Genomic DNA, 12,590 nt, shown 5'->3' on the forward strand with positions numbered 1-12,590 from the left:
CTTTATTTAACTCCATTCATGGTTATCCCTGGACAGGAGTAAGGGACTATATCTAACCTGTATAGAATTGCTGCGTCAATTCTGCATCCCATTCCACTACGTAGGCAAAAAATCCTCTAGGAATTAAAATAGAAAATGAATAATAAAATTATAAATACCTAATTCACCCCCCTGTGAGGTATAAACCTGACCATGGAAACCAACATGTTTTTCCTAACTGGGATAACTCATACTCATCACTACTAATATTTATTTATTTGGATAGTGGTTATAATAAATTGATTGATTTTACTCAAAAGAACCAAAACCATAATTTTTAACCCTTATTTTGAGTGTATCAATTATCACCTTTTTAGGGAATAATTGCCTTAGGCCATTCCATTTTCTTGTGCTTTGAATTGTCTTAAATTCAACTGAAGTTTCATGATGAACATTGCCTGGAGCTATTTAAGCAACTAAGGATTAAATTCATATCCAAGTTCCTCTAACGAAATGCCCAGGTACCACGATTGTAGCATTTATTTTACTTCATCATGGGCGTGGGTGAGTAGGCTCAGTGTGTAATTGGGATATTTACACTCACTCCATGCCTATAAATGCTGATAAACACTACTCTTTATATGTCAAACCCCCTGGGTGGTGACCAGGGTACGGCTGGATCGGTCTACGGGCACAACCCTAGGGTTGGACATACAAGCACTGTGTTTTTTTGCCGATAAAAAAAAGTGCATATCCAAGTAACTACCATCTAACTTATTATGCCAAAACATTGAAAAAATATGTGCACACCTAGTAGAGAAGAGAAAACAATTCAATTCTTTACAAGTTTGAGTTCTATTTTACAAAACATTCTTGAAAAATGCAGTGACCCTAGATCTCTTTCAATCGAGTGTGAAATAGGAAAAACTATATTATCTAATATCTATCATATATTCATCTATGGCAAGATAAATACAGAAACATTCTCAATTTCATCTTTAGCCATTTGAGAATACAATGAAGATTCCAAAATCATCATTAACTAGTTGGCTATTAATGGTCAGGGAGATGGCTGTGACATTTGGACAGATCTTCTAGTCTGCTTGCTGCTGCATACCTCTCAATCTTGCTCAAGATCAAAACATAAGAACGAAAAATTGTTATAGTGCGGGTATTTCATGAGTTAGGATGATGATTACAATATTGACTTCATCACCACCATAAACACTCATCTGAGATATGAATGAAGATGATGTGATATAAGGGAAAAAAATGAACAAAAGATTAGCCAGTACAGACCTATCAAAACAAAATATGTTTCTTCTAATTATGATCTGACTTAGTCAATTATGATGAAATCATAGTACAAAGATCGCTTTTTCTATCTTGTCTTCTAAATATACATATTTAAGGGATACTCAAGAAGGGCATTCAAGTATCGAGATACAAAAGCACTTTCTTAGTCCTACTCATATCAAGCTTATGGCCAATCCCCTAGCTAAGGATCTAAGAATCTATAGTTGGTCCTCTTTAGAGGTCAGGATTCACTAAATTGATGTTTCTGAATCCCTAAATGGAATTACCTGAAACTAAAAGTGGTCATTAGTCTCCAACCGAAGATATACTGTTGACGGATAGTTCTACTTTGGCTATGGCATACAAGTTCTGAACCATGGGATGGCAAATTTTTTTTGTTATGGTTGAACAAGAAGTTGATGAAGATGATTGAGTACTCAGGATATGATTTTCCGCCCTCAGCATAAGACGAGACTTGTCGAGGAAGACAATCTAATGAAGTCCTTACGTGCGGTAGTAGAATATCCAGAACTCCTCTCTGATGATTTCCGAATGCATCAATAGTAACTCATTGGTAATGATTGATTATAGTTTGAAAGTTGACCATATCCTAAGTCATCCTAGGAGCCTTTTGTGGATCAGGGTCTATATGTATATGGCAGCTGATGAGTTAGTCAATATGTTCCTTCGCACCTTCTAGAACACAAGGTGTAGCCTAGCACCCCATGGGTTGGAGACTCAACCAATCATATGACCTAAATGGACTGGTCATTAATTCAGCTATATTTTAATTCAGGTAATTAATTTTGAATGCTAATACATACTTTTCTACCATTGGAATCATTGTTAGACTAAAACATGGGCCTAAAGGATTAGAGGAAAAGCATCTTTTGGATGTCAAAAGATATACATTAAATTTTAAGAGTTTTATGACAACTTCCCGCTTAGAATAAATAGGGGAAGGCGCTTAACAAAATTCACCCAAGCTAAAGTTTTTCAGGGCCCTATATGTCTTCTCCCTTCTTCCCTTGGCTCCTCTTGTGATCATGATGCATACTATCGAAGGAGGAGTGATAGTGAGGCTTGTCAAGATGGCAGAGAAGATTTAACTTATCGAGGATCACTTGGTTACATCTAAAGACTATAAACATGAAAAGCTCACATAGCCTTTATATATATATATATATATATATACACACACACGATTTGATCATCATTTGGGTAGTGTCATTAAGATTACGTTTAGAATCCAGCTATGAGAATCAATTTACTTTGATCTAAATCAAAGCCATAGAACCCAATAACATAATTGTAACTGAGTAAGGTTATGATCTCTTTATATCACTTTGCTTATACAATAAGTCAAGTGGAGATGATGGTGAACCATAATGAATGAGAGCTGGTGTATTTGTGCCATAGAAAGCTCTCAAAGGGGCCATTTGATTGTACAATGTAGGAACTTCTATAGATATATTTAGCCTAGAGGAGCCAATTGGACCCCAATATGGGACATAGAGCTGGAAATCATTGTAGGTAACATCCATATTTTGGTTTTCAGTTGGGTTAAATTATAAATGGCTAAGAGAAATCCAATAAATCAAAGGAGTCCACAGTCGTTACCAAGGATCTGTTCAAAAGAGAAAATACTGATTTAGTTGCCTCAATCCATGAAAAAATATTTCTTATTGCCTGACGTTGTAAGAGGATGAACTTGGAAGCACATTAAGCCATGAATTTCCTCTAATAGTTATTCAGACCGAAGAATGCCCATAATTATCTAAGCCTGTTTGAAATATCCCATTTGTTGATGGTATCAATTTTTCTAGAATCTTTAGCAAACCCTTGAGCATAAATGTAATGTTAAGGATAATTAATGATATATTGAGTACTTAAGTATTTACAATGGTTCATAGAAAGCTGTGTTGCTTACAAGATATTATTCTCCAAGTGAAGATGAGCTTTGTCAATATAATAAATATTTCTTCATCGATATACTATTTCAAGGATCATTGACATGAGAAAGATTCAATGTGCCATAGATCTTATGTGGAGACTAGACACATGAACAGCTCAATAGAGAAGTGGAGACAATGATCTTGATCAGAAAATTGCTTTGATCCCGATGTAATGTAGGGATCTAGGCTTAGTCTCTTGCCTTACATTGTCGTTCTGCATCACATCCATTAGAATATATTTATATGTTTTGTTCTTCTCATGTCATCTCACTATCATCACCACCTATCATCCCATCATCTTTGTCTTAGATCCTCTCCTACCTCCTTAATCCTCCATCACACCACATTTGTCTTTGCTATGCATCATCTCATTCCACCATCGTTTCTTAACTTCTCTGACTCTTGTGATTACTTTTATTTCCCCTCTATATATCCATATCTGCCTACTCACTCATCTTATTGTTATTCATCTCTTCTTCAATAAACAGTAATTATCGCTCCTCTCATTTCTGTCTTCACCGCATCACTACCTCCTACCCTATACATATCCATTCTCATCCCTTTTGAATCATCAAGTAAAGATCCACAAATTGCATCGAGTAAACATCACTCATCTTATTGTTATTCAACCCATACTCATCCCTTGTTAAATTTAATAGTGTGTCAGTTTGTATTATTATAACTTTTTGTGATTAAATTAAAATTCCAGCGGCATTATATTTTAGCCCTAAAATTTGAGTTTATCAATGATCTCATCTTAATTTACTAAGTTAGATCATCTATTCATGGACTTCATTACAACATTATATGAGTCAAACAAAATAGTGTTATTGTATATGGATATTTTAATGTACTTCTTGAGTATCCTAGGAATAGGAATGTTTTTAGGATATTGTTAAAGACTAGTGATATACCTATTATGATCTCATTTTAATTTCCTAAGTTAAATAATTTATTCATGGACTTGATTACAGACATGACACATGATCCATAATTGATAAACTTTTATTTCAATGAACTTAAACTTGGTATAGATGTTTGATTGCCTTGATGGACACATACTATCCATCACATTGCACAATGCTAGATATCATATCTATTGAGTCATTTCATGCACAACCCTAAAATGCCACACATGCAAGCAATTTATTTGGTACTAGCGTATCTCAATGGGATATGACTTCATGGATTATTGTTCAGAGGGAGTTATCAAATTGGTTTTATAATATTTGCATGCACTGATTATGGAGGCTCAATTATGGACTGACACCAACGAGGGGACGATTCAGAACACTTAACAGAAAAACAATTATGGGGAAGAGCAAGAAGCAAAATCTGATGACGGTATTGAATGCTGAGTTTGAGTTCAGAGAAATGGCCAAAGGGATGCATATGTGAACTGTTGTGGGTACAAGAATAACTCAAGACACCTCAAAATTCACCAGCTACTATATTAGGAGATTGACGTTGCATATATCAGGTGGAAATAGATCAACCCTTTATAAGAGTAAAAATAAAGGTACAGACCATTCAACTTCAGAATTTCAAATATGAGAACCAAATTCAAATTTTCCGGAAAAAAAGGAGTTACATGGGTCATCTTACATCCATTAAAGGATAAGTTGGAGCTGGAGTATCTCCACATAAATCTTTCTCTTGTTTTTGTATTTTTATTCTTATGATTTCCAAATTGTGACACATACCGCTGTACGGTTTACATATCAATTATACAGAGTAATGATGCAAAGCTTATAAGATTGTGTGACCTAATACATTCAAATATTCATTTTTTAAATGCTCATGATACAAGAGACAATTAAAAACCTCTTTGTGTAGCATCAGAACCATTTTTTAATAATTATTTAAGTTCCTGTGTTTATGAGTCACCAAAAAGGCATGCAACAGGTTGAAGTTTTATAGAATATGGAAAATGAGGAAAAAGTAAATATAAATAAAAGTGAAAAAATTCATAATAAATACATGGAAAAAAATTTTGGTTGGCATGAAAAGCTACCTCCCATGCGTTTTACCCCATTGTAATTATAGTCATTACATATATAAATGATGAGAGGCGTTTCTACTTGTGCTCTTTTCATTGTCCAAGGCAGAAGTCGACACTTGATTTAGATAAGGTAAATTATTTCTTAAATACCTTCATATGTATTTACTAGTATCTAGATTAAAAGGGAATCTTAGCATTGACTCAAAAGTAAAGTGTTCACTGAAGAATGCCTTGATTCAAAAGTTCCAAGTACACTATTTCATCAACACACTTGAAGTAGAAATTTTATTTCAAATTCTATGTTTTATTTCACTTATTGCTCCTGTTATACATTTTATGTATTTCTACTAGGAAGGGACTCGCAATGGTTCCATTTTAGGGTATTCATTTATATCACCATTTGATACTCTTAATGCCAAATTATCATGATTATGATGCATGTTGTTATTATTACCTTTTTTACTATTACCATGATATTCCACTGTCTTAATTATTACATTATTTTAAGGTTAATTATATCCACAACTCAGCTAAGACCTTTCTCAAGGTCAGCCAATTTGAAATTAACCACATCATTGGAATTTAGTTTTTTTAGGACCTAAGTGGATGAAAGAGGAATTAAAGAGAAGAAAAAGATTAAAAGAATCAAAGTGAACTTTCAAAGTTGTCCCAGTTTGGCTTTTCATGCCAAACTACTGACTCTGACAAAGTAACCCCTTTATGTCTAATTATTTATTAGTGGTATGAATTTAAATAATATGAAATCTATATTCTAAAGGAGAAAATTGATTTAAAAAGTACGTATAACTCAGAAGATATGAAATTTTGAAGTTATACTGTATTTTTAGAATTTTTTAAGGACGAAAGAGAAAAAATATAAACGTGAGCCTGCAACAATACCTAATGTTGCTGTGCCTGTGTGGCAGCCCTTCATCAAGTCAGGGAAGCAACAAGGGTCCATCATAGCACCTATGTGGTGTAGGGGTGGCCTAGAGCTGGCCCCTGATGGTCTAGTAGATATTAATTATTCAAACCAATATTCATTACGGGTTTGGTATACTCTTCCAAAAATTAGAATCTACTAATTTAGTATAATGATTCTGAAGTTCATTCCAGATACATGTGTAATAATGTGTGCCATCAGATAAACATATAATGTTGAAGGCTTGATCGGAGACAATCAATGGCCATTCCCATGGCAGCTTATGGCATCATCTGAACCATCCAAGTTCACTCTAAGAAATAAATAGTCAAGATCGTTCATGCTCATATGAATCTATTTTAAACACTGTTCTCTCTTCCTATCATAAATACCTGAGAAATCCTCAATCAATCAAGTATGTAGTCATGTTTCTATGATCAAAATATATTTATTTGCACTTTTTACTTGGTGGAACTCTTCATGGCACAAATTATCATCAATCCATAAAAAGAAGAGGTAAAATCATTGCCAATATGCCAACAAGCGAATCCCAAAGTGATTCCCAAGCTTTGAAATTAATTTAAGACCTAATTTTAGGGCATTCCAAGTTGAATGGATATAATTCATATTATGATCTATAATCATCTAAATTTACATTTGGATTAGAAAATTGTAGATATGAGGATCCAATCATCATACTTTTTGTACAAATTTGCAAGAATTTTCTATAGTAACTCTAGCAATAGGTTTCTCATGTCACTGAACCCAATCTCAAAATTTTGTGTTCCATAGATTGATTTTTCTGAGTGATATTTCCCTTTGTTCATGATAATTAAAATTATGCTGAGATTCGGTGCCCCAAAATCATTGCTTGACAACAGCATCCTCTTCCGAGTTGAAATTTTTGGATGTTGACTTTCCAGAGCCATACCTCAGTACTCAAACCTCAAAATTACATGCTTTATGTTCTGGATTATAATCCTCCCCATATTTTATTATAAACATTTTTCATCCAATTCTGGCAGCAAACTCTTGGTCAATTTCTTGACTGTGACCATACATTCTGAATTGCAACATTTTCAAAACATTGACTTTGAAAATTGATATTACTTTCATACCCTCTTTTAAAATCCCCCCACTATGTGATAAATATCCTTTCTCTTTCTATTTTATGAAAATATTATTATTTGTAAAATTAAAATTTGAAATTTTTTTACCATACCCTCCATTCATCTAAACTCAATGGCTAGGTCAAAGCCAACACATTGCATTGTTTGTTGCTTATATATATATATATATATATAAACTATAAAACTAAATAAATTTTGTATAGGTCTTATATTATACTCTTCCCAAAAACATAAATAAATTCTCCCATTTTTTGGCAGTTGAGGGGGATATGATGCCCACAAAACTGCTCTCATATCCAATCCTAGTTCTTCATTCCAGGCGGTGAGCTGTGAGATGGAGAGAAGAAACGCATGTATTTATCCATGTTTTGTCTCTCTCATCTTCATGATTTTTACTTTTTATAGCACTGGTTAGCCTTGAGAAACATCTCGTTCTAAAGATTCATTATTATCTAAGATTGCATGGGAGAAGATGCCTTTTGAGTTTGATCAACAAGTTCTAGAGTAGGGCACCGTTTGAGGGGTGGGGGGGTGGGGGTGGGTTTGCATGGCGGTGCAGAGAGCACTGATGGTGGTCAAATGTCACAGCATCAGAGCGAAAGCCGCAAGGTGCATGCCAGTGATTGGACAAGGACCCTAGATAACACTGGCAACCCAGATCACCCTCTTGCTGTGTCTAATCCCTTGTCCACTAATGTCTCTAGTTTCAAAGCAACATACTAAATATTTTTAAAAATATTTTATTAGTTTCAGTGTATATCCTATTTCCGGCCTGTGCAAATCGTTAGCTGACTGGGCTGAGCCTGGAAGTCCACGAAGGGATTTACTGCCAGAGAGAGAGAGAGAGAGAGAGAGAGAGAGAGAGAGATGTAAAATACATATTTTTAATATGATTAACTTCCAAGCCAAACATTTCAGCAAAGGCCAGAGTGCCAGAGTGAATGAGAAAGAAAGAGAAATAGATGATCAACTTCGGTTCTCCTAAAAAGAAACTGAGTTTTTTTTCTGCCTTGTGCAGATCCTAAGGGACTGTCCCAAGCCCATTATTGAAGGAAGTGGTTCAGTGCCAGACAGAGCAAGATAGGTAAAATAGCCAAGGATGACTTGCCACATGCAAGAAGAGGCATAGTGCCAGAGAGCAAGAAAGTTGAAATAGCCAAGGATGACTTGCCTCTTTCAGGGAGAGGGGCTCCCTGTGCAGGTCAAAGGAGGGGCCCACCGTTGGAGCTGAGCCAGAAGGTCTCTGGATGGGCAGCCCAGGCCCGGCCCGCTAAGTCGAGCATAGACATCTCCAAGTCAGGGGGCACGGTAGAGCTCCGCTGGTGGTTGTCTTCATTTTGTAGCTTCTTCTTCGTGTTCAGGAAGCGCCCACCGGACCCTCGAATCCTCCTTAACGCGTGCTGGTGCCGGGACTCGTGAAGGTATGGCTGCACATACCCCAAAACCCAAAGGTTAGTCATCTCAATTCTGTCTGCCCATCTATCTATCTGTCTCTCTACTGTCTGGAAAGGGAAGCAGGATCAGCTCCAAAAAAAGGTCTCGTCTCCAATGCCTATAAAAGGGGGTGGCAAAAAGGTCAATAGGGTCTCTGTGTCTCTCTATCTCTTCTATCTAAGGCCTTCATGGTGAAGCAGGATGGGTTCCTTGAGGGTATATCTCATGGAAAAACTTGTCTTTTCTCAAAAGGGGACTCTCTCTCTCTCTCTCTATGGCATACATGAAAGCTGAAGTAGCTCTCAAAAGAATCACTTGAAGATGAAACTCTAATGCCAAAGATTGATTGATAGATGTAAAGAGAGGAGGGAAATCATACTTTTCTGGATTTGACAAGTTTGTTCTGAGCTTCCAGCCTGGCCCGCTGCAGCCGGCGGCGGACTATTGCCTGGTATTGCTTTGTGTTGACGTAGATGGGCACCTTCCCCGGGGAACTCAGAGGGAGAGCCGCCCGTACAGTCCGCCCTCTGCTCATCATCTGTACTCCACAAATACCAAATTCGGTTAGCCATATCATCTCTCTTTATAGCCATATCATCTCTCATTCAATCAGTCTTCATATCTCTAGCTATCTACAAATCTATCAAACTACTTATCTACCAATCTATTTGACCCTCTTTTATCTCTCCCTGTTTATTGCTACCAACAAAGTTATATAGATGCCTTTCTATCTCAACCTACACTACAAATCTTTCAAAGTCTCTCTACAGAGAACTTAGAACTACATCTATAAATCAATCTATCGATTATTTCTATCAATCTTGACCTATATACATATATACAGGGATATATCTCCTTCTCTCTCTAGTCAACCATCTATCCATATTTCTCAATGTTGACGAATCTGCCAATCTATCAAAATATTTCTATCAGCCTGTATATATGTATCTGTTTTCATCAGTCCCCCTCGAGACATCTACCAACTTTTTCACATCCCTTTTTTGACCAACATATTAGCCAGTGCCTCTGTATGTACCTCTATCAATCTATCTCTAGCTATCTACCAATCTATACATATATCTCTCTATTCCGATCAATACACAAATCAATTATAATCTCAATCGATTGGTCTGCATCTCGCCATTTTATCAACCAGTACATCCTATCTCTCTCTTCCCTACCTATCTAATTATATCTATCCACCATTCCCTCCATATCTCTCTCTTCTCGACCTAACAACTCGTCAATCTATGTCTTTCTATCTCCAATCAGCCACACCTATCTATCTATCTACCCATATAAGATGTAAGATGGCCAAAGTTCTCACCACCGCAGGAGACCAGCAGCTTGGCAAGCTGCCCAAAAAGCATGCATCAAGATTGAAGCACGTCAGATAGGCCTGCAGCAGACGGAGTAGGGAACTATTTCTTCATATCTGAAACCACATGGCAAAAGCCTGAATTTAGAGAGAGAAGTGGGCAAGACCTCAGAATCAACATTAGATTCCACTTCGGCACCAACGAGGGCTTCAAATTTTAGATGATCTTCTCCTGCTCTCTGTTGACAACCGTTCGTCCCAGAAAAAGCTAAAAAGACAATGAAAAATAAGGAAAAACAGGTCAGTCTAAGCAAAAAAATTAATGCAATGCTGATAAATGGTTCTAGGAACAGGTTGACAACATCAACAGGCCCAATATACCAAAAATTGTTGGGATCAAGCTCTTATTATTTTGTTAAAAGCTGTAGTACAAGCACTCATTGTCTTCCTGGCTCAGGGCGAAGACAATGGCATCTCTTCATCATCATATCATCCTCTATAACAATGGCCAGAAGGTTGGGGAACACAAATAGCTGATAGTACGTGTGATTCTTTATTTCTTAAAAAATTCTACCAAGTAAGCGCACATGGCAAGATGATGGTCGCTAATCCAACGAAAAATCGTAACTGAAAGGCTCCTTGTCAAAATTTCAGATGTTCAATGATCTTTCGAAAAATCTACTTCTAAGGAATTTGGTAAATCACACTAGAAAACTAATCATTCGGGGATAAAAGTCCTAAAATTGGAGTTTTTCCAGATTTCATCGGCTTATAGAATAAATAAAATTAGATGAAGAGTGTCAATGTATTGAAAAAGACAAAAAAAGGAAGTCTAAGGGGCCCTGACTAGAAGTCTTCTTTGACGATAACTGCCAGGAACATCGAAGTCAAGGAGTGAATGAAAACTGATCTATCTCAAGATAAATCGTCTAGAATGATAACAAATATAAATTCAAAACGGAATTATGTCCCAAATCTAACTCTTTCTGGACGAGAAGAATACTAACGATGAACCCAAAATTAGAGGTCAAATTTCAAAAGGGTTTGGGGTTTGGGGCCTTGAAATTTTCTGAAGACAACTGGAACAAAAAATAAATGCAACGTGGAAATCTTGGAATATAGCTGAAACAATAATGAAAAATCAATCTAAAGGGATTATCTAGATACCTCAATCTCAAAATAAAATGCGGACCGTGAGGCCCTCATTCAAAATATTTCTTCATGATTTACTAGATATTGTAAAAGTTATTGTGACAGAACTGTGATTCACTAGATTTTAAGGATGGGCGTGATAGAATACTGATGAATACTTACAAAACGAGTTATTTCTTATTTTTATGGGTACCCCGACAAGGAAAAAATAGAGAGTAGAAATTACTCCGTTAAACGGTCAACAGTTCTCCCATGAGAAATATTTCAGCATATTCATCTAAAGGAAGAAAACTTCCATTCGTAGCAATACAACGAAAATTGAGAAAAACTCTTTCGGGTTAATAGATAAATGACGGTCAAAGGATCATTAGCAGAACATTTAAGTAATCCAAAGTCAACAAGTAAACGAGGTCAACTTACGATTCGGCTCCAGATTTTGCAGTTGATCGACTAAGCTCCTCGTCTGATTGCAATTCTGCATCTGAGCGGGCATCTGATTAACGCCGAAGTAAAACTCTCCCTCGTCCGAGCTTTTCCCCATAAAATCTTTCAATTTTGCCCGGTCAAATCTAAAATTATAGTTACAGCACTCCTCAGAAAGTGCCAGGGATAAGCACAGACCAAAACAACTTAATCCTCAAAGAGCAAAAAACAGATAAAAAATGTTAATTTCAAAGCTCCGTTCATGGTGATCAAAATAACTTCAATTCCTGGGGATCATCAAAGGCAGAGAGAGAGACAGAGCCCAGAAAACAATACAAGGAGAAGATTGAATCGAAATAAAGAGAGTTTAAAACGTTCTGATGGCCAGACCTCGCGTTTGCCTGGGGAAGTAGAAACATTCTTCCTCCTATCGGAAGTTCTTGCTCTCCTACTCTCGATTTGCCTGAAATAGAATAAGGTTTTACGCCGAACAACATCAATTGCCGAATCGCAGACGCTCGTTTCTCACCTTTTCAGAACACCTGGCAAGAACAGCCGCCTGCTTCACCACCTCGCCGTCCACAGTTATATAGCAATCCAACTCTTCTCCGACCAATCAAATCGCTGCACTTGGCAATCGTCGTCGCTGTCATCAAAAGATGAAATTTCATTTGCAATTCACTCAGATTCCTCCCGTGATTTACTCCCTCCCCGTGCATTCCAGACGATATACACCTCCAAATAGTACAAATTTTCTCTAACTTCTCTTTGTACGGATGACGGATGACGCGCCGTTCTCCATCGTGGTAAGATCTTCGGGCCGACGACGGATGACGCAACGCTTCCCGTCGTCGCAAGATCTGTGGGCGACGACGACGCCACGTTCCCCACCCATGGGCGGGACAAACACGTCATCAAAAACCAAAACCTTAAACCCTAATCGTGATCATTAAAGAAATTACCGGCTATGTAGGGGGAG

At 36.9% G+C, this 12,590-nt stretch overlaps 1 protein-coding gene across 1 annotated transcript; it reads right to left on the bottom strand.

Moving 5' to 3' along the window:
- Positions 1-8,152: 8,152 nt before the first annotated feature.
- LOC144704792 (nuclear transcription factor Y subunit A-8-like) lies at positions 8,153-12,262 on the bottom strand. Its single transcript, XM_078577317.1, has 7 exons — positions 12,141-12,262; positions 12,002-12,074; positions 11,609-11,757; positions 10,204-10,304; positions 10,046-10,117; positions 9,098-9,256; positions 8,153-8,711 (listed from the first exon to the last, which is right to left on the bottom strand). The coding sequence occupies exons 2-7, from the start codon at positions 12,028-12,030 to the stop codon at positions 8,487-8,489; spliced, it is 735 nt and encodes a 244-aa protein (XP_078433443.1). The 5' UTR covers positions 12,031-12,074; positions 12,141-12,262; the 3' UTR covers positions 8,153-8,486.
- Positions 12,263-12,590: the final 328 nt, after the last annotated feature.

This window comes from Wolffia australiana, chromosome 6, assembly GCF_029677425.1.
Source record: "Wolffia australiana isolate 7733 chromosome 6, ASM2967742v1".
In the NCBI taxonomy this organism is placed as follows: Eukaryota; Viridiplantae; Streptophyta; class Magnoliopsida; order Alismatales; family Araceae; genus Wolffia; species Wolffia australiana.